Here is a 22,866-nt window from a genome sequence, read left to right as displayed (position 1 = left end):
TTTCCATTTCTGAAGTCTATGGCAGTGGATGAATTCAGACTTGTTGCTGAAGAGAAGATCATTCAAATGCTGTCAGAGAGACTGACAGCTGAGCCAAACCTGGAAACACAAACAAAGACAGCCTCACTGTATAGACTGTTTGGTGTACATGCTTACAGACCATCTGGGAACACGCCACATAGCCTACAGCTTAGAGAGTAAACTCCTTGTTTCTTTTTATGCCGTCCTGCATTGCAACATTATTCATTTACCAGATGTTGACGGCCAAGTGAGCAAAAGCTGATTTATTGTAAGGTCATGACAGCGCTGGATGTGTTTCTGGATGGTGTGTTTGTCCCATTTAAAGTAATCTGTGCTAATTTATTTGTTGCTGTAATAAATCTCAGCCTGCCTCTCCAATCCAATCCAACAGTTTGATACGGATACATCAACAATCACTGAGGTTTTATTGACTGTCTGGTTTTTATATTGTAATTTGGACCGTTAACATCGTCGCAGATGTTTTACGTTTGATGTTTTCCAGGAGGTGTAGCAGGAGTTATTCTGAAGAAATTTACCAGCAGGTGCTGCATGATTTAGGAGCACAACACGCAGGAGAAGATGTTGAGTATACAAAAAGAAGTTTCCTAGAGAGTCAGTGGAGGGAAGCGAGGAGGAGGAGGATGTCAATCGTGAAAGATAAAACATCATGTCCAAACACAGAGTGGAGAGAGAAGATTTGCCGCTTGGCGGTGAACTGAAATAGCCAAAAAATTGAAACTATTCCTGTGAAATAAATGTACGGGGAAATTGAGCTTTAATAGCTAGGAGGTCAATGGTATTAATCTGTAGCTCCAACAACAGAGGAGAAATACCTAAGACGTGCATCATCAAAATGCATGAATGCACCGCCTCTGCCTAGCAGATTTCAGCCTTTGTGCAGCAGACAGTGATCTCCCACAAACATCTAGCAGTAAGGGAAGACTTTCAATGAGAGTTAATGAGGTACTGTCTCTTCATTTATTAAGTATATAAAATGCTAAAGGATTTGGGATGGCACTATTAATGCAGAAAGAGGTCAGTTTATCTGGAATAGAGGCTAAGATTCAAAGTCCCTTATTATGCAAACTGATTGCAGTCACTGTAATGTTGTAGCTGGTAAAGGTGGAGCTTATTCTAATTACCTTATGTACTTTATCTGCTGGGTAGTTTGTAAATTCTTTTAAATCAAAGTTTTATTTGGGTAAATACTACTTTCCATTGTGTTATGAGAGAAAAAAGGGGTTAGAAGATTAAACAAATCTGGTGTAAATTGTGCAGAAATGTTAACTGCTCTTTTAAAGATTTGAATGTGATAGTTAAAGAAATGGGTCACTGATGTACACACAACCCACATTATATACACCACAGTCATTTAAGTCTTTCTGAATCCCATTTTTTCCTGGGAACTGTACTTTTTGGGAGGGAGGGAGGGAGGGAGAGAGGGTGAGGGGAGGTGGGATTAAGGAGGAGGGATGTGGATGGAGGTCTGGCTCTCTGTCATCTCCACATAAAGTTGCCTGGAATGTTATTTTCCCCCTCACTCTGCAGCAGCAAACAAAGAGGACGATGGAAAGGTCATTGTGCACGTTGGCTGCAGTGATTTTGCTGGGAGGATTTTTAGACACAGCGCTGACAGACAATACCACAACTGAGACTAGTTCATTATTCAACAACAACTCCACTACTACGGCTGAGTCTGTCACTGTGCAGCCGCAGGATCACAGCAGCGACCGACCGACTCCAACAGCAGCACAGAGAACGTTATCCACCACTGCTGGCAGAGTCAAACAGCTGGACACCAAGAACATCAGCCAGGACAGCAAAGAAGAAAGCAACAACAATGAAGAAGATAAGAAAACACAACTGGGTAAGACAACTATCTTTTTAAGTTTTAATTTTAGTGTGAAGGTATGAGATACCAGGGAATTAAGTGTCATTTATTAAAGATGACTTTCAGATGCTCCTGATTTACATCTGCTCAGCTTTTATAAACCTGTAAAACAATAAATAAGGTAACATCATGTTGTAAATGTAGAGGGTTCCCTGAAAACAGGTTTTTAAATAAGTAAAAATAAGCATTACTTTACATAATATTGTTACTCTAATGCTCCAGAGTAACCCAGAGCTATGTTACATAATGTTTTTTTTTTACAATAGCTTTCGTGAATGATTGATGAGTTGTTGGAACCAATAAATATTTTGCACCTAATTGACTACTTGTTAAAGCTGTGTGGATGATTAGCTAATGAAAAGGTCTGTTAATAAGTGAAATCAAATATGACCTTATATATCTTTGTAACTGTTTGCACATTTAAATAAAAACGTGTTTTATGTTTGATTTGAGATGGAACAGGCTGCATAACTTGTCAGAAAACAGTGCCAAATGCCCCTCACAACCTCCTACAGCCCAAGGGGACGTCTACAAATGGGCTTTTTTTGTTGGTCCAACAGTCCAAAACTCAAATATATTCAATTTACTATCGAAGTAGACTAAGAAGATCTGGAAATATTTTTTTTCTAGACACAAATTGGAGATAGGGATTTATTTGTATAAATGACTAATTATGTGCCTAACAGCTCTGGTTTCTGGGTCTGTTATTGCTTGTTCCCAAAGCCATGAAACACTCTGCAGCTGTAGCTCTGCTGGACGTTTAACTTTACTCTCTCTTGCCCCTCAACTTTGTCTCAAGTTACATTCAAACCCTCCACAGATTCACTTATCTGCAGTTTCCTGTGCAAAGGGCCCCCAAACTTCCACTGAACTAACGTGGGATGATATGACATATTCCAATAACCGCTGGGACCAGTAATTACATCAGCCATGTGTTTGCTTACTCTGGAACAAGAGGGAGAGTTTTTTAACCCACGATTAGTCTACCCCAAAGCTGTTTCTTTTCACATTTGCATCTCCAGACACAAACCTGCAGGAAATTTGATCTCCTTTTTCCTTCCAGACTGTCCTCCTCTCGGCCTGGAGTCCCTGCGGGTTGATGACAGCCAGATTCAGGCCTCTTCCTACCAGCGGACGGGTCTGGGTCCCCACAGGGGCCGGCTGAATATCCAGGTGGGTCTAGATCTCAAATAAAAAGTACAGTGAGCTTCTCACAAGAAGAAATAGAAGAAGTAGATGAGCAGGAAACAAGAACTCACTTCACTTACTGAGGCTGTGGAGGGATCTTTTGTTTTTTGGAAATATCCTTCTGAGGTCTAAAGGATGATCAAATATCTATTAATACCATTACAACACAGCTGTTACTAAGGTTTATTTTCATTATATGACAAAAACTTTGTTCATCAGTCATGGTCAACAATATTAAATTGTTTAAAATGCCCATGAAAAGTTCCAAAATCCCAAAGTATTATTTTTGAAATTGCACTTCTGTCTAAAAAACATTTCAAAATCCAAAGACTTTTTACTATCACGTATGACAAATAAAATAAACAAATCTGCACATTTGAGTTTTAATCATCACATTAGTTTTAATCATTACAATAGAAACTCCAGCCATGCAAGCATGAGGCTGTACTTAGGCACAATGATGCTTTGAGCTAAATCCTAGCGTCAGCATGCAAACATGCTCACAAGGACAATGTTAACATGCTGATGTTTGATGTGCTAACATTTGCTAATTAGAACACAAAGTAAAGATAAGGCTGATGGGAATGTAAACAGTTCTGTATTTGGTCATAAACCAAAGTAGTGGACTTGATAAACCTTTGACCTGATGGTGGCGCTAGAGGAAGAATCTGTGGATCACCCAAGTCATTAGGATTTATCCTCTGGGGACCATGAATGTTGCTACAAAATATAAAAGCAATCTATCCAACAATGGCTAAAATATTTTAGTCCAGACCAAAGTGGTGGAGTTGATAAAAAAAGCAAATTCAAGTTGCAAAAAGGAGATCATTTTAGGTTTTTATAAAATGCCAAATTCCTGAGTCTTAATCTCTGTAAAAGTACAATTGGTTCCTGTATTATGTTTTGGATTATAAAGATGCACAAATGAACATCACTAAATAGTATGTCCTTACACATTCACTTCATATTTCTTAAACTAATGGACTATAAATGTCCCGCAATCTCCATCTCTTTCCCCCTCTGCTTTTATTGGCAAGTAATATTAACACTATAATAAAACTAGAGGCTGGATTTGCAGTTGAAAGCGCTCTTTTTGAGTTTCATGGAAATTCAATAACTGAATCAGTAAAACACAGTGCCAGCAGTGCTATTCCACATTCCAGCCACCCTTCATGTTCTGCAGTATGAAAGCAATTATTTTACAATCAGAGTCAACACAAAATGTAATGCAATGCTTCACATTGAGGCAGAGCCAGGAGTTTAACGTATTCTGCAGTTGTAAAAATAAAAAAACTGTAACGTGTTTTTAGTCTGGCATTGAGGATGGGGACCTGTACGACGGAGCCTGGTGTGCTGAGTTTAAGGACCAGCACCAGTGGCTGGAGGTTGATGCCATCCACCTCACCCTGTTCACTGGAGTCATCCTGCAGGGCCGGAACTCCATCTGGAGGTCAGGTAGTATCAGGATTCAAATCTGAAGACGTTTGGTTCCAAAATGGAATTTAAAACTGCTGCTAAAACACACGCAAAAACGACTGGTCAAACAAGTCAGAGTACATACATGTTCTTTCACTGCATTGAAGTCTGCATATTAAAAATCTATTTCTTATTGTCTTGGTCTTTGTTACAGTTGGGACTGGGTCCACACCTACAAAGTCCAGCTGAGTAATGACTCTGTGACCTGGACAGAGTGCATGAATGGGACAAAAGAAGCTGTAAGAACTCCTTTCTTTTTTAAATTCTCTGATATTATGGAATGTAGCTACGGTGACCAGTGGACCTTGAACTGACGGAAAACAGATTATGAAGAGTTTGTGCCATGTGAAATATGTACCCTGAACAAAGCAGTCAACTAAAAAATAAAGTAGCAAGAAACTGAAACTTGTGGTTGTCTCTCAGTGTGTGTATTCTGGTGTAAATCCAGATGCAGATTACTACAAATCTACAGCCATGCTAGCGACTTTGTGCTCAGGCACAGTGGTGCCTTGAGCTAAATGCTAACATCAGAATGCAAATAGGCTTTCAATGACAATGCTAACATGCAGCTGTTTAGCATGAACCCTGTAGACCATGTTCACTATCTTAGTTTAGCATGTTGGCATGCTAATATCAGAAAATTGAGGCTGATAGGAATGTCATTAGTTTTGCAGGTCAAAAACTAAATTGGACAAATGAAACCTTTGACCCAATGGTGGCGCTAGAGGAAATATCTGGTGATCACCAAAGTCAGTAGGATTCATCTTCTGGGAACAATGAATCTCTGCACCAAATTTCATGGCAATCCATTTAAAAGTTGTTGCAATATTTTAGTCTGGAACAAAGTGGTGGACTAACCACCGCAAAGAATGTCTAATTCTCATTCTATATTAACATAACAACGATGCACATCTGCAGGATATGCTAAAATGTTCAAACCCATATGACGTTGCATTGAATTGTACAGATATTTGAAGGAAACCAGGATCCAGAGACCCCGGTGCTCGGACTACTTCCTGTTCCTACTGTTGCCCGTTTCATCCGCATCAACCCTCAGACCTGGTACTCCAACGGCACCATCTGTCTCAGGGCTGAGATACTCGGCTGCCGTGTCGATGGTAAGCTGCAGTATAGAGCTATAGAGCATGTGACTGAACCAGATGGACTGCTCAAGTCCTGGACTCAGACTTGAGTCGTCGTTCTCCTGACTCGTGACTTCACTTGGACTCAAGGATTTATTAAATCGGACTCGAGCATTCATTAATTAGACTTGGAAGTTGGATAAAGTTTCTGACAACTTTAGATGTAAAAGCCAGTGATGAAGTACTCTAGTCAAAGTCCAGGACCTAAGTTGCTATTCTTTGGACTTGTGACTCAACTCTGACTCAAATACAAGTAATGGTGACTCGTCTCTGACTCTTATTTGGTGACCCAGCTCCAACACCGGGGACTCAAGACTTGAGACTTGACCTGATTCTACAGTTGGTGACTTGACTGCAACACCTGACTGAACACAGTGACTTATATGTCAAAATACATCGAAATTATAGGTTTCTAAAGGACAAGGGTATCTGTCTGTCTGTCTGTCTGTCTGTCAAAAAAAAGGAAGTAAATGTGCTCTTTTCTTCTAGATCCAACAGATATTTACTCTTCAGAACCAAGATCAAAAGACGCTCTGGACTTCAGACAACACAACTACAAAGAGATGAGAAAGGTGAATGCGAAGAACGGCTGCAGGGCCACACACATGCATGATGAGTAACTTTGGTTTCCCGTAAAGTTAATACGAGTGAGTTTTTTCTCAGACCCCTAACAGTTTGCAGATTTCAGAGTTCAGATTTAACCCTTTAAAGACTTTTAGTTCAACTTGTCTTCTTAACCCTGAAGCTCATGAAGTCTGTGACTGAAGAGTGTCCCAACATCACCCGCATCTACACCATCGGGAAAAGCTACATGGGCCTAAAACTGTACGTCATGGAGATCTCAGATAACCCTGGCAAACATGAACTAGGTAAGAACTTTTCTCAACTCTTCTTCTATGAGTTGAGACCTTAAAAGTGGGACGTTTCTGGGCCAGAGTTCATCATGTTTCTCGGGTTACCCAGAGTTCAGCAGCAGAGGGGCCCAGTTCAACATTCTCCAGTATTTATATAGACTTTAGCAGGGAGGCTGGGGTGTAGAGAAGGCTTCTCTTGTATAAACAAACTGATTATCATTTTAAATTAGAGCCACCAAACAAAACAGATGTTTTGTGCAATATTGTCTTCAGATGCCGAATTTTGCAGCCACTCGCAGCTGCCAAAAAAGTTTAAATGAATTCAGTGTTCAGCTTTTCTTTTGTTCTTCTTAGGCAAACTGTTTCACTTCCAAAGAGGGAATAATAGGACAGCTGATTTAAATTCCAGTGGTGTCCTGGTTAAATCAACACTGGTGCCAAATCTAAGAAGAGGAGCCTTTTATTATTTTTGTGTTGATGTTTCAAGTGCAGAGTTTGGGCTTTTGGTAGTTTCAGCTTTAGGAATGTCTGCCATCAAGTCTGGCCAAGCAAAATATGATTATTTAATTTGGATTTATTTGGACCCCATTAGCTGATGCAGAACATCCTCTACTCTTTCTGGGGTCCACACAACACATAGAACACTACAACAAACAGTAATACATCTTATAAATATTACACAAAATACATAAGCACTGACAGCATCTTTGTATCCATATAAAAATACACAAAAAAGTACAAAAAAAATTACAAAATATGGTTAGAGTCTTGTGGGCCCTTAGATGTGGCTTTACTTGTTTTTTAAAGCTTGATTTGTTGTGCGCAGTAGCTCAACCGGAAGTGAGTTCTATGCAACCATCCCTCGATATACTACTATTGACAAAGTTCTGTCACACAGTTGCCTAAAACAATACAAACAGGATGAAAGTTTTATTTGGGAGATTGAATGTGTTCCTGATATGCCCTCAACTTTGATCACTGAAGAAAATCTAAAATTTCAGTTGCTTCATGTTAAGTATGACCTTTTACTATAAGTTGATGTTGGCCCAGACACATTCCTTCACAATTACTGCTTGGCTAGTGACTGTCTTAATTTCCCTCTTGGCAGGGGAGCCGGAGTTTCGCTACGTGGCCGGGATGCACGGGAACGAGGCTCTTGGCCGAGAGCTCGTCCTCAATCTCATGCAGTACTTGTGCAGAGAATACAAGAAGGGCAACCAACGCGTTGTTCGGCTGGTGACTGAGACTCGAATCCACCTCATGCCCTCCATGAACCCTGATGGATACGAAGAAGCTTATAAGAAGGTGGGAGAAGTAAAAATGGATTTGTGGAGGATAAATAGTGGCGTTTTCTTGTCGTTTGCAGGGCATGTGTTAAAGAGAGAGGGCAGATCTGCTTCCTTTTTTTGTGTCCATCACTTGTTGGACTGCAGGGTTTGGGTTTGGTGGATAATAAGATTGTTATAATTTTTCTGGCATTTCAAACTAATACACAGATTAGCTTGAAGGAGAGAAAGACTTTCCTCCACACTTAACTCCCACTCTAACGGTTACACATCTCAGGTATGTCTGATTTGACAAAAATGGTTGAGTTGCCAATTTTTGCACACTGTTGCAATTATTTTCTTCTTTTATTTACGTAATCCTGTTGAAAAATAATATATGGGGTAGAATTCTTCTAATCCAGTAAACCAATTGAATATCAGTTAAGGATAGGCAGTTAAATTGTTTAGAAGAGGCACAGAGAAGGCCCCCTTACTATCAGTGATAGTTAATGTCTGCTGTCTAAATGTCCCTGTTTCTGATGGACTTCTCTACTGCAGGGGTCTGAGCTGGCCGGCTGGGCAGATGGACGACACAGCTATGAAGGAATAGACTTGAATCATAACTTTCCAGACCTGAACAGCATCATGTGGGACGCCCAAGAGATGGCAGCAGATCCATCTAAAGTCGCCAACCATTACATCCCTATCCCAGAGTACTACACTCAGGAAGACGCCATGGTAAGGACATGTGAATAATGTAAGTTGAGCAAGTTGAAGAATTTAGAGCCACTTTGTGATGGATTTAAAAGTGCATTGCTTTGGCACCATCTGGTTGTAATATTATGATGACATTGTGGTAAACCGCAATGTATGTTGGTAAAGAAACTAGAATCATATAAAAATACAACTTTCCTGTAAAAAAAAACAACAACAAAACTTCACCGAGCACTCTATTACTAAAGGACCTAACTCTGCTACTTAAAAAAGGGTTCCATGTGTTGGCGCATTAATGTAGGTAACACTGAACAGCAGTTTTTAAAGGTTGGTGTGTGGCCAGTTTTAAGAAGAAGAAAATAAGGCTTCCACTGTAGTAGCATGCACGCCTCAGATCAAACCATTTCAGAGCCCAGAGAGCTGGCTAAAGCCTGAATATTGTCACTTAATGTTCGGTAATAGAACACATGTTGAAACTGCCTCCAGATATACAGTAAAAAGATCACCACATTTTGATATATTCACTTTAAAAATCTTATTTTTATGTTAATATTTGACTGGTAGGTCTTTTGGAAATAAAAAGAAGGTAGTTTAGGCAGTGATCATTACAATGACTGAACAGACAAAGAAAAGAACACTACCTACAGAAACTTAAAGCTAATCTACAGAACTAAAAAAAAATTTGTCTGAGTAACAAATGAAGTCTGGGAAACCAAAACTAAAATCCTCACAATGAAGTCCACATAGTAATTTAGTGAATGTAACTGTATTAAACACATTTCTTTTATTATTACAGCCTAACTATAAACACATCTAAGACAACTAAATTTACAATTAAATTGTTTTGCTCAGATGTCCATGAACCTATATTTTGTTTTTTAGTAACCTGTACTGTATAATGTTTTTGTACCTTCAAGAATAAATAGCCTAACAAAACGTATCATTTTGCTGAAGAAATGTTTTTTTGTTTTTCTGAATATAAGAAGAGTTAAGGTTAATTTATGAGAATCTTTCCCATCATTCAGTGTCTAATAAATGACATCAAGCTAATGCAGATGGTGCGTCCCTCCCAGGTTGCGCCAGAGACCCGAGCCGTCATCAGCTGGATGCAGGATATTCCCTTTGTGCTCAGTGCGAACCTCCACGGGGGAGAACTGGTGGTTACTTATCCCTTTGACTGCACCCGCGACTGGGCCCCTCAGGAGGACACCCCCACGGCGGACAACGCTTTCTTCCGCTGGCTGGCCTCCGTCTACGCCTCGACTAACCTGGTGATGTCCAACCCCAACCGCCGCCTCTGCCACTACGAGGACTTCCAGGTACACAACAACATCATCAACGGCGGAGCCTGGCACACCGTCCCCGGCAGTGAGTCCTCTCTTTGAATGTTAAAAGCTATCAGGTGGATCAGGTATCTGTGGACAAACTTCTTAATTTAAACGAGTGTCCCTCAAATCTCGCATTTAACTCTTCTGTCTTTAATTTCTTTGAAAGCTTGGAAAAAGGCCTTCCAAATTAAGATTTTTGTACACAAAACACATGCAGTTTATAAAATACAATGTTTTATTATAAATGAAACTATGCCCTACCAATTAACGGCCTACAACTCTAGCTGAAATTATTATACAATTAAACACTTAATTGATGGACGGAACAATTTTGATCGTTTCCTGTTTCTAAAATGTGGGGTTTTTTACTTTTACTTTTAATACTTAAAGTAGATTTTCCTGATGACATACTTTTACTTAAGTTACATTTTCAATGCAGGACTTTTACTTGTAACAGTAATGTTGTTGTTTTTTATAGTGTGGTACTAGTTTTTTTATTTAAGTAAGGGATCTGAATACTTCTTACGCCACTGATCTAAGCTGACAGTTCATTAATTTAGTGTGAAGTAAAGATACAAAAACATACTGGCATAGCAAGTCCAAATAGAAGTCCACAGCCAAACAGGAATGGGGCGGGAGGCCGGTACAGCTTCCAGGTTTCAGGGTAGAGGGTTCAGGGTTCAGGTGTCTGGAACACAAGGGCACAAAGCAACATTGACAATCTGACACCGACTGGGGAAAAGGGGGCTATTGTGTGGAAGTGGGAACGGCTAAACCGAGAGACAAAAGTATTTTGCATTTTTCTGGCGGACTTTTCTATGTACGCTGTTTACTTGTATGTATTTTCTGCAGGTATGAATGACTTTAGTTACATGCACACCAACTGCTTTGAGGTGACGGTGGAGTTGTCCTGTGATAAGTTCCCTCATGTCAGTGAGCTTCCCATCGAGTGGGAGAACAACAAGGAGTCTCTGCTGGTTTACATGGAGCAGGTTAGTGTGTGGCTGTACAAGGAAAACAACTTCAGCCGCAGCAGCTTTGAAATCCAGCAATGGTTTCTGCCTTCATTTTCTCTGCAGGGCCTCACAGTGTAGCATGTCTTCTTCTTTAGGTTCACAGAGGCATTAAGGGTGTGATCAGGGACAAGCTGACCAGACAAGGGATAGCAGATGCTGTCATCAAGGTGGAGGACCACGACCACGACATCCGATCAGGTCAGACACTTCATTTCATGTTTCATAGTTTTCAGTTAGCTCTATTTTCTAATGACTAGGGTGTAATGCAGAAAACGTCTGGAACACTGATGTCAAAAAGGTTGGGAACCACTACACTAGTCTGTCCACCACCGTCCATCACGGTTGGGGGCTGACGGGCATTCTGGGAAATGTAGGAAGTTATTAACTTGCATTTTTCTGCATAACAAAATTTTTATTTAAATGTGATAAAAATTTGGGCTGTAGAGATAATAAAATCCATCTTTGGTTTAGTCTTAACCTTGTTTTTATTTCCTCAGCCACTGACGGGGACTACTGGCGTCTCCTGAACCCGGGGGAGTACAAGGTGGTGGTTTGGGCTGAGGGTTACTTCCCGTCTGTGCGTCACTGCCATGTTGGAATGGAGCCACATCCCACCATCTGTGACTTCACCCTGACCAAAACGCCCATTCAGAGGCTGAAGGAGATCCGGGCCAAGGGAGGAAAGATCCCCCAGGACCTTCAGCTGCGTCTTCGTGCTCTGAGGCTCCGCAAGCTTCGCGCCAGCACCAGGACCATCAACCAGCGCAGGGAGAGTCAGCGGCTGAAGCAGGCCAGGAGAGCGTGAGAGGAGATGAGACGAGGAACTGAAGAAGTCCCAAAGAGACGCTGGATGGATGCAAAAAGTTCAGTTATAAACTGAGAAATAGGGAATACTGACATGTTCCTCTCAGAGAGGACACTAATAAAGGGTCAGTTCACTCAATTTACTAAAATATATTTTTCTGCATAGCCCCAGTGATATCAAGAAATGCAGAAAGTTTAATATGGTGAAATATCTGCCTCTGAGATTTGTATGTGCCGATCACAGCTTTAAATTCATTAAATTCAATAAAAAAAAAAAAAAATACAGTGATGTATTTGGGTGTACTGACCCTTTAAGGCAGATTAAACCAGGACAGTTTTACACAAAAACAAAGACACGTGTGTAACCTCTAAAATGTTACACAAGCTGAAGAACTCTATGGACATCTTAACATTTATAGACAGGCATTGTTGAATGATAAAGCTGTTGTGTTTGTTGAAGACTGAGTTGAGGATTTAAGTGTCAGCTGGTCTGATATGTGACAATGTTTCTGTTTTTGTTTGACTAAAGTCCAACAGGACCAAAAAATCTCAAATAAATATTACTTATTTGCGTTACCTGTGTTCTAGTGTGCATCTAGCATGGATAAAAACAATGATTTTATTACTTTATTTTTTTTAATCCAAAATGAGTTTACCATAGTCCTCAGAACTCAACCGGAGGGTCCGTACTTAACTTTAAAAAAAAACAAGCCAGGGGGAGTACACTTTTGAATGTATTAGAGGTCTGAAGAGGTGACATTATCTAGTAAACTGATATAAAAAATCATTATTGGGGCTGTGGGTTGGAAACCACTAGTTGAGGTTGACTGCCATCTAGTGGTCGGTTCTAAACACTACACAGTAACAGCAAGCAGTGCAAAAGAAGCTAACCTTTTTATTTCAGTGATAATAAGTACCATTTTAGTATCTTGTTGGGATTACTTGCTGTGTATAGCCATTAAGGAAACAACAGTACAAGCAATTTAAGTTTTCGTCTCTTGTCCACCCGTTCCTCCAGCTGTGGTCAGTTGAGGTGACAGTGCACAGGTAACACCAGAATTACTAAGAACATTCAGAAATGTATCCACAACAGAATAAAAACCCAGATCAGGACTGAAAAACGATAAAAGAGCAAAGTCATAAAAATGAACCAGGTTTTTAGTTGCCATGGGTACGTATACCCGGCAGATAAGACACTTCTCTCCAAAGAGCTTGTGAATAAGTGAAATAAAAGCAGTATTGAATATAAAGCATGGCATAAAACATTCAGCTCAGTCAATTTAATATATGAATGTGAATTGAAATCATTCTAGAGTTTTTACTTAGCTACCTAATATTTCTAAATTGTTATGGGGGGGGGGGGGGTGTCACTGAATTGACTGAACTGGAAGTGAAATGGATCTCTGCCTTTGTTATACTTAAATAAACCTTTTTAGCAGCTTAGCTAGCTAGCTAGGAACAAAGTGTCAAAAAGCATGCTTCCGCATTACGAATAGGACCAAGTTGCGAGTGGTTAATTAGTTACATCTGTGTTTAGGCATATTTTCACTTCTAATCCAATTTCTCAATCACCTAATGTTTTGTTTTCAAACGTTTTCTTACCATTTCTGGCGCTGAGTTAGTTAGCTAGCTATCGCTAGCTAGCTGAGAAGAATGAGCACAAAGTTGAAACAGTGGGAAACGGCTAGTTAGGCACCTAACTGCAAAAAATCCCACCTGCTAGCACCTTTAAAGCTCGCTTATTAACACATTGTGTATCTTCTGTTTCATGTTAATTATTGTTACCGTGTGTGGTTTCATCCGTAAAAAATAGAAATGTAAAAACAAATCGCCGTTCGCGGACTTGCTAGCTAGCTAGTTAGTTTTGTCTTATTTTGGTTGCTAGGCAACCAGCGCAGATTCCACAGTTGTGGTCCATGCCAATAAATAGTCTGGTCGATAACCCATGTAAAATGGCACAATTTTGCTTTTACACTATTGTTTTATACTCATTAAAGAAACGGAATATAATATGTTTATTAATTGTCTTAAGAGGTACTGGTGGGCCACTTTTTGTCCGTTGGCCAGCAGTTTGCAGTTTCTGAGCTAAGCTAACATAAGCGGCTGCTAGATGTAGCGTTAGCTTCATATTTAACGACAACAATGAGACAAGGAGCAATCCACTCATCTAACTTTCTGCAGGAAAGTGGATAAGCGTATTTCCAAACATGGCAATCCATTCTTTTGCAAATTAAGCTTTTGCCACATGTAAAGTTTCGTTTTAAAATACACATTAGCAGATGTTCCCCTTTAGCAAAACATTATTTGGGCATTTGACAGCTGCACACAAAGCATTACCCTGGCATAAATAAGACAGGAGAATCTTAATAAAGGCTGGTATGCATAGTAATATACGCTAATGTCAGTATTTTTAATTATTATTATTTATTTTTTTACACGTAATATCTATTCTGCAGTTAGTCAGTATGCACTCTAACCAGTTTACATAAAGGTGTGACATCCACTTGTGTGCTTGGTCCTACAGCAGCTGTGCCACACTGGATGAAAACACAAAAGCATTGTCTAAGCAATCCGATCAGTCCTTCGAGAAGAAATAAACCGGTCACCTTTATGACATTGTAAAAGTGAGAAACTGGATGTAATGCAATGGGGGAACGAAAAATAAAACACTGAAGTGGATCAACACATTCTTCAAAAACCAACAAAATGAGGTACAAGGTCAAAAAAACAAGTCCAATGGTTCTTGGCAACAATTTCACCCTATAAACGGTTAAACGAACGATGCTGAGGCAACTTCTTCTCCCAACAATTGTTCAAAAAGTCAACAAGCTGTTAAATTAAAGAATGAGGCTGGCAATATTCTATATTGTTCTTAGTATCAATAACTCCCATGGAAACACCAAAACCAGCTATGAATTGATTCTATAACAAGTATTGTCTGTGTGGCTAAAAGTTGATTTCTCATTCCTTCCACTGTGCTATAGAGCCCCATTGTGTGTCAAACAGTAAAAACACATCAGTGAACCGCTCAGTTGAACTTATAATTTTTTATAATAAACAAGAATGCTGAAGTTTTTGTATCAATCCCATTTACACCATCCTGCAGCCGTAAATACTCACCCAAACAGTACTTGTGTACTGCTCCACTGCTTAAGTAATGTTTGCTAAAACTACAGTGGTCAGCTGTTTCCGGATATTACTGAGCCTTTTGGTAAAATGAAGCTATTTATTGTTCAGCTGGTCTTAAATATTTACGTCTTCAGTAAGAACCAATGGGCTTCACGCTGAGTTTCACAGACAAGGTCGGGAAGTCTTGACATACAGACTATTGTGCTCCATGCAACAACATCAACAACACAGAATAATGCCAGCCATGTCTTTTAAGGAGGAAATATGTTCTTGTGAATAGTATTTCCTTCATAAAATGTAAAAATCTGGTAAAAGCTGTTTGCACAGAAAGTGGCTGGACTTTTCTATTGTCCAGACAGCATGACATTTCCATTCACAGGCTAAAAACACACGTACTGTGAAGGGAAATGACAAGTGATTCCAAAGTAGCTAGTGTTTAACGCTGGCAGAAAGGGAATCGCATAGAATCAAATGAATCAAACACCGTGAACAAGTATTATACACCAATAAAACCACTAAAAAGCTAAACCACTAAAGACCATGAAGGCAGAAACAGGGTGCAGATGGAAATCAAAGAGGAACAGGTGGGTAAAGGCGTTAACAATGAGGTCCTTGAAGTCGGAGGTCAAAGTTCAGATTGTATGAGCAGAGAAGCAGCACCTGTGAAGAAGGCATGAGCCGAGAGGAGCAGCTGAGGAAGCCGGGTCCAAACCATCGCCGACAGCGCACACAAGCGCCTGGTTCTTGTTGGATTCAAATCTGTCGTTTGCATCCTTAGTGTTTTTGTCCCGAGACGGCCACATCTGGATGTGCAGTCTCAAAATAAGTCAACGTTTTCTACTGATTTAGAGACTAAAATGATTCTTTTGTATGAAAAAGAGCCACAGTTTGTGTTTCACTGCTGCCTCCCTTGAGCTTCACGGTTTGGGATTTTTAAGCCGCTCCTCAGACTGGATGAGAGTCTTCTTTCAGTCTTTTTTTTTTCTCTGAAGTTCAGGGCTCGACAGGCTTAAGGTTACAATCCACTACTGCAGTCTGGTCAAGGCTGAAGACTTCTTAATTTTCTTTTTTTTCAGTTCCACTCAAACAAACTCAGTCAGTTTCACAGCTGCAGACCTGGGTTTAGAAGTACTTCAAATGGTTTTTAAGGTCCATCCCTCTTAGGTACCAGATGGGTGGAGTTTTCCATACAGACTGTCTGTCTGGCAGAGGGTAAAGAGAAATGACAAGATTCCATTTATACTGCATGTCAGACTATTTGAAAAACCTGCATGCAGTAAAGTCTACCCACCTGGTCCATTGGAGCACTTTAAAACAAATGCTTGGAGATGTTAGTCAGGCTTCCTAAAGATTCAGATGTCTTTGAAACACTGAATTGCCTCCAATGGTTTTGACATCATTTATACCAAAGGATACAATGTAGATATAATAGGCTGAGAGTTAAAAATCATTGAAAATATGTAGTTGTACAAAGAGTAGCTGGGACATTCTTGTCTTCTATATTCCTGGATCTGTGCAGGAACCCGGATTAGCACTTCTTTACCCAGGTCTGCCATGCGTTGTTCTTTGACAGCACCAGTTGCTAAAACTTGGGCTGGTAAAGGGCGACGCGTCCACTGAGGCAGCCCGAGGCCAGCTGGCAGTGTGTCGGGGAGAACTTGGTGGTGAGCACCACGTCGCTGTGCGAGTAGATGGAGCGGATCTCCCTGAGGCAGCTGGTCTGGACGGGCAGGCAGTCCACCAGCTCGCCGCAGTTCTCGTCGAAGGCCAGCAGGCGGACGCCGTAGCCGTAAGGGGAGCAGATGAGTCGTCCGTCCGGGCTGAAACACAACTCCTTGATGTAGCCCCGGCCAACGTTGGCCTCCTCGATGTAGTGGGTGAGGCGGAGGGAACAGCGCGGGGAGACCAGCGGGCGAGTGGGTGCGCTCTCCTGGAACTCATACACACACGTCCACTGGAGAGAAAGAAGATGGAGACAGGGCAGGGTTAGATGTAGTCAGTGTGCCATACCACAGCCTGAAACTGTTAATCATGGTGGTGCCGACACTGGAAAGACGCTTGACGTCGGACATTAGTGGCTTTCTGCTAAGCATCCAACAGCAGAACTGCACTGAAACAGCAAACTGTAAATACATTGTAATAAAAAAGGGGTTCGGTTTTATGTTGCTTTTCTTTGTGGCTCAAAAGGCAGAGCAGGATACCCAGGGCTCGGTTTACACCTATCACCATTTCTAGCCATTAAGGGGGCCATAGGCAGGCTGGGGGAACTTATATTAATGTTATTAAAAACCTCATACAAGTGACATGTTCATGTCATGGGACCTTTAATGTAGGTGTCAAAAAGTACACTATTCATCAGAAGGTGATGCAATTCTTTTAGTCACCAATGGCTGTCTAAAATCACGTCAGGGATCTCATTAAAAGGTATCTTACTTTGTATTCAGATCTATAAATGTGAATGAGACACGCAGCGAGCCAAATCAATAGACCAAATGTGGAATGATGATTAGAGGGAACAGTCTCTCACCTCCTGGTCGTCCATGTTGCTGGAGCAGCGGATGAGCGTGGCCCAGCCTTTGGGATGGAGCTGCAGGGAGGTGATGCAGTTCCCTCTGTCCCTCTCTCCGGGGATCTCTGGAGTCAAAACCTCCAGGCTGTTCCTGGGAGAAAGACCTGCCCGGACAAAGTTTAGTGAATACATTAAACATCTTTATTTCTTTGGTGGAACCTCAGATGACAACCATTACTCAGATTCGCAGTGTGATTGAGTGCGGACCTTCTCTAGGAGGGTGGATCTTGCTGGAGTCGTTTCCCTGGCGAGGAGTTCCAGCGGACCTGGACGCTGACGTGCCTCCATCTACGGAATCACAACAGGGTCAAAAACCATTCCCTTTAATCAGAAACAACTAGATTTATTATATTTATGTATGCATGTCTGTTTCTATGTGTTTATTTATATGTGTGTTTTATTATGTTTATACATTAAAAAAATGATTTTTATAGCTCATTAATTATTAACTTAATTCAAATTAAAGTCTTACTCAACTAATTGATGAATCAAGCAATTTTTGTAACTCTACAGAAATACCATGAATAAGAATACTATGGAGACAAAGAGAAATCTGGATTTCTATGAAGCATGGCTTTTGTTTTCCCCGGGTTCAGGGAGACCGGGGTCTGACCTGAGCTGAGGGGCGTCCGTCGCGCTCGCAGCACGCGGTAGCTGCCCACCTCCAGGGACTGGGTGAGGTCCAGGTCGTGAAGGATGAGCAGATACCCCGAGGAGGTGGAGATGAGCATCTTGGAGCAGTCGGGCGTGAGACGCATCCTCATTAGGTAACGGGTGTGGAAGAACTTTTTGTGCGGGCAGCCGTCCTCTGTAAACCTGCAGACCATCACCAAAGGCTCAACAGAAGGCTTTCTTAAATAATTCAATAAAATATGTAGTTAAGGGGTTTTGGGCTAAAACAGGCAGTTTTTAATCAGACTGGATTAGAACGCAAACTTCGGTTCCTCATTCCGGCTCCACTTAATGTTTCGACTGAAATATTTCCCTCTGTTGTTACTTGTTAACTGGGCAACTGTTATTTATTGTTCAATTATTGTATTGTTAAGGATAACTTATTATATATTTAAGCACTCTCAAACGTTAATATGTTGTTGAATTTAAATAATTTTCAATTAAAAAGAAACTATAATCTTTGATGTCATGTTACAGTTTTTCAAGAGTCGGTTTTGGAATCGGAAATGTTTTAAAAGTACCGGTTTGGAATCGTAAAAATCCAAACATACCCAATCATATTTATGTTAGCATAAAGACAACATTATGTAAACATTTTAAAGCATTTGCTCTATCGCTCATCATCTCAATCATCTCACATTCACCTTTAAATATTCATAATTTTCATCATATTTTATGTAAATAAATGCACACAGTACACACTTTGCTGTCCACACACACGCACACACACACACACACCTGTTGGTGTCCCAGGTGATGACGTTGCCGTCGAAGCCAGACGTGACGAGGAGCCGAGTGTTGGTGTCGTACTCGATGTTCTTCACCCAGCTGGCGTGGCCGTGCAGCGAGCACACCTTGGAGTTCAGCTTACGGAGATCCCATAGTGCAATTGTGGTGTCATCAGAGCAGGTGGCGAACAAACGATTGTCCAAAAACCTGCAGGGGGCAGATAGTCAGGGGAACATTGTCATTTAGCACTCTCTGCATCTGAACCTAGACAGCTGCTGGTTTTCACCGCCCGCTGTACTTGGACCAATAAACAGGATTTAAGCGATCATGATGTCTTCCTGAATCATTTTAGGGGTGAATCATTTTTTTAATGTTCTGTGATTTTTTTGCAACGATTTTTAAAACTGACTCTTTTCCCTAAAATTGATATTTTTTTATTTACTTTTATTTAAACCAATGATTCACCTTAATACTTTCTATTTGTACTGTAGCGCTTACGGTGACTACATCATATCTGTTTTCAGAAAACCAGAGAAAAAGCAGAAAATGCAGAAAATCCATGTAACGTTCTTCTTTACAAATGAAATAAATGATGATGTGCATTCTTCTTAGAAAATTTGGTTTAAGGAATGTCTCATGATTTATTGTCTCTGGATGTTTTTGTTAAAGGAGAGAAAATATAAAAAATCAATACTATCAAATTGCATTAAAATGAAAATCGCAACACAAATCGAATAGTGAAAGACGGCATATCGTCTGTGTGAATGCAACTACGTGACAATAGCTTAGGACTTCAAAGTTCTTTGGTACTCAACACAAAACGTCAGAAAATAAAAGTCTTGAATCCAAAGTTTGTCTGCTTACAAAGAATTTCAAAAGATAAAATATAAAAACTTGGGATCTTTACTTTTCTTTACAAATTACCTGTGCAGTTCCGTGTAGGTCAAAAGACTGTCCAGGGGCTTCTTGGTATTTCGCAGGGTATTATTTCTTTTATACTAAATCTAGCTGCCAATCAAATTACATTACTTTAGACCACTGGTCATCTCCAATTTCTACGTTCCATTTGCAACACAGGTTTTCTCAGGTCTTACAAAATAAACTCAAAATATTATAATTTCCATAGAAATGGCAGAAATGGTAGAAATGGCTTTTGTAAAGCACAATGTTGCCTGCTTACTTTACAAAAGTAAGTACTTTAGAGAAATGCACCTTATGTTGTTGACGCAGTCCTCGTGGGCCTCCGTCAGGGTTTTGATGTGTCTGGATGAGATGGGATCAAACAGCAGGACCTCAGTCTGCTCGCAGGCCACAGTCAGCACAGACCTGAGCACAGAAGACAAATCACAGACGCTTGGAGACATCCAAGAGGAGGAAATTGGGCAGGAAGAACATGTGGATGCCCACAAACAAAGTTGATCCAGACTGAACAGGTTGACCTGGGTTCACTGCAGGATTTACCTCCTACATCTGCTGTCTGGCCACCCAGAGGCTTAAATCCTGCGTTGTCACTAGTTGTGCTTTCCGGGAGCGTTTAGCAACACTTTCTAGGTTTTCGTTTGAGAAATGTAAGAACTTCAAATTGTAACATTCTGCTCGTCATAACTAAATGTGTATTTTTTTGACATGAATACAAATCAATGGGATTGTGAAGTGATCCTTGGATGTAACGTTGAGGTGTACAGAGAGATGGAAGCAGGGCCGGCGACTGCCTAGGGCGTCAAATGTGTTGGGGGCGCCATGTCACTCTTGGGTCTACTTCCCATTAATAATAGAATTCGAATGACAAACGAAATAAGACGTTTATTAAACATGATCATCCTACGGCGCCCCCTCAGTCACACGTTTACTTGTCAACCGGATTAGTAGATTGAATTGATGGTTATTGTTGATCAATCCCTAATTGGGGGAGATGTAAAACTAATTAAATCATTAGTTTGATGTCTGTCTGTGTTTGTTCTGAGTCCGTCAGGCGGTCTGAGATCTACCGTGTCAGCAAAGAAATCCCGTAATGCACAACGGACTATGGTGCAGGGAGATCATTTTCTGGAATATTGGGACTTTATTCTTGTAAAAGCCTATTACATTTTCACTTTTTTCTCAAAATATCACGACTCCTCCAAATCTCAGATGAGAGGTATTTTGAATTTTTAGAAAGTTTTAAAATCTTGCTCAACCACATTGGAAATATTACAGTCCAGGGAGTTACTAATTCATTCAAATGAATTAGTGTTTCATTCAGGTGAATAATTGTCATATGCACATTTAAGGAGGTTACTTCCCCAACAAAAGACAAAAAGGTAAAATTAGGCTACATGTGTGCTGACTCAGATATAATTAGGAAAGTCACTCTAAATGAGAATAAATAGATGAAAGCAATACAGAAAGCCTGAGAGCCTTACTCCAATATATTCCATTATGCTTTTTGGATTGTAATCTATGTTTCCCTTTAAATCAATATATTTTCAGCGTAACTTGATTCAGAAAAAGGTTAAAATAAAAGATGCATTAAAAATTCACCAGAAAGCAGGCAATGCTGGCCTTTGGGTTTCCAGACCAATTATGATTATTTAACTTACATGCAATGTAAAAACTAAAATGAACATACATTGCTACTCTATGCAGACACAGAGCAGTGGAGATCTGGCAAAGCAAGACTTTAGAGAGGTGGGGGGATGCCCTAGGCATCTCGCCTAGGGCATCCAAAGGGCTAGAACCGGCCCTGGATGGAAGCATATACATGTGATGATGCAAATCAAGCCCTTTCCAGGCAGTGTGCCCCCTGGAAGCGGGGAACCATGAGAACATAAACTCTGGGGTAAGGCCTAAAATATTGAGGCCAATGTGTTGTCTTACCCATCCGGGGAGTACTCCAGGTTGAACACCGCTCCATGGGTCTGAGTGCTCAGGTTGACAGACTCCGCAGCCGGATTCATAGAGCAGTATAAATTGGTCATTGTCCTGAAGTTTTCTCTAGCTGGGTCCACAAACACCCCTCGTCTTATAGTCCTGCTTTGAAGCCAGGAAAACAAGCTATTCCCCCTGCGGATGTCGGTGCTGGAGACCTCGCCGCTCTCTATCTGCGGCACGGCGGCGGTTTCGGAGCGGGGCTCCCGCTCCTCCGACGCCGGAGACCTCGCGCTGCGCTCCGGCCTGTTCCCGCAGCGCTCCGGCCTGTTCCCGCTGCTCCCCGGCGGGGAGGGAGAAACCCTCGGTGCGATGTCATCTTCCACGTCCGAGTCGTCGATGTCAGGGTCCTCCTCTCTGTCGGAGGCGCTGCCGCTGTTGGGCCTGTCCTGCGACCCCTCAGCGTCCTCGCTGTCGCTCTGGTGCTCCGCGCTCATTGTAGCTTCTCCAGCCTCCACACAGCCGTCTGTGTTTCGGGGCGCAGCGTCACGGCTCTGTGGCAAAAAGTGAATTGGCTCCGTTCACCTATCGAGCATAAAACCGTGTCTATTTCCATCCGGTTACGTTGCCATGGCGGTGGTCATTAGCTACATAGGTTATGTTCAAGGCAAATTAATATATTTTGTCGGACAGTGCCGTGTCTACGCGCCGCACGTCAATATACACACAGTTAGCTTGAATGCGACCGGAAAGATTCAGATTTAGCCTTCAAAATAAACTTGCAAATTAGATTTTCTCCAGACTGTATAGACATTTTTCTACGTTTGCGTGTTAAAAAGGAACAAAACACATAAAATACTATGTACTACTATGCTATGTATAGTGCGTAAATCAAATTAGATATCAAAATATGATTTCTCACCAAAAAAGAAACATTTTAAGATGAAGCACCGAGACGGAAGTTATGTTTCAATTCTAACTAGCTTGACAGTTTTCTCCTCACCAAAACAAATGCAAAAATAAAAAGAAATGACGAATTTCCGCTTCCTTGTCCACTTTGAGAAGCAGTCGTAGGCTGGTTGCTGGTTGCTGCCATCTGCTGGTTAAATACCGCAAGTCATTTTGTGAATTACCCTAAGATAATTCATTAAGGAGCTAATTTACCAACAAAAACATTGGTAATGTAATAATGTATATCAAGAAGTATTTTCTTATTTTTTA

The 22,866-nt window shown here is 40.9% G+C and overlaps 2 protein-coding genes and 1 long non-coding RNA gene across 3 annotated transcripts; 1 reads left to right on the top strand and 2 right to left on the bottom strand.

Annotated features, from left to right (window-relative positions):
* The first annotated feature begins 1,493 nt into the window (after positions 1–1,493).
* On the top strand, positions 1,494–12,270 carry cpxm1a (carboxypeptidase X (M14 family), member 1a). Its single transcript, XM_034858027.1, is given in 14 exon segments — positions 1,494–1,541; positions 1,543–1,888; positions 2,976–3,085; positions 4,411–4,550; positions 4,731–4,815; positions 5,544–5,694; positions 6,208–6,290; positions 6,464–6,587; positions 7,681–7,877; positions 8,396–8,575; positions 9,625–9,919; positions 10,732–10,871; positions 10,991–11,093; positions 11,393–12,270. Coding segments are annotated over 14 exon segments (2,310 nt in total). The 3' UTR covers positions 11,701–12,270.
* On the bottom strand, positions 10,131–13,986 carry LOC117935671. The gene is made up of 3 exons (XR_004654803.1): positions 13,302–13,986; positions 11,374–11,676; positions 10,131–10,567 (listed from the first exon to the last, which is right to left on the bottom strand). It is a non-coding gene; the product is annotated as an uncharacterized LOC117935671 (long non-coding RNA).
* Positions 13,987–15,724: 1,738 nt separating this feature from the next.
* wdr32 (WD repeat domain 32) lies at positions 15,725–22,142 on the bottom strand. The gene is made up of 7 exons (XM_034858028.1): positions 21,655–22,142; positions 20,011–20,124; positions 18,808–19,005; positions 18,011–18,213; positions 17,605–17,685; positions 17,356–17,501; positions 15,725–16,782 (listed from the first exon to the last, which is right to left on the bottom strand). Exons 1-7 carry the CDS (start codon positions 22,140–22,142, stop codon positions 16,411–16,413), a joined length of 1,602 nt encoding a protein of 533 aa, XP_034713919.1. The 3' UTR covers positions 15,725–16,410.
* Positions 22,143–22,866: the final 724 nt, after the last annotated feature.

This window comes from Etheostoma cragini, chromosome 20, assembly GCF_013103735.1.
Source record: "Etheostoma cragini isolate CJK2018 chromosome 20, CSU_Ecrag_1.0, whole genome shotgun sequence".
NCBI classification, from domain to species: domain Eukaryota; kingdom Metazoa; phylum Chordata; class Actinopteri; order Perciformes; family Percidae; genus Etheostoma; species Etheostoma cragini.
Note: the sequence above shows the minus strand (reverse complement) of the source record. Positions and strands in the feature narration are given on the sequence as shown.

What these genes read in the sequence shown, in the direction of transcription:
- wdr32 (XM_034858028.1), bottom strand. Translation starts at nt 22,142, where the DNA reads ATGAGCGCGGAGCACCAGAGCGACAGCGAGGACGCTGAGGGGTCGCAG. An exon ending in ATCACCTGGGACACCAACAG is followed by an intron (nt 18,214 to 18,807) that starts GTGTGTGTGTGT and finishes GATGGTCTGCAG; the next exon opens with GTTTACAGAGGACGGCTGCC. An exon ending in GATCCACCCTCCTAGAGAAG is followed by an intron (nt 17,502 to 17,604) that starts GTCCGCACTCAA and finishes TTGTCCGGGCAG; the next exon opens with GTCTTTCTCCCAGGAACAGC.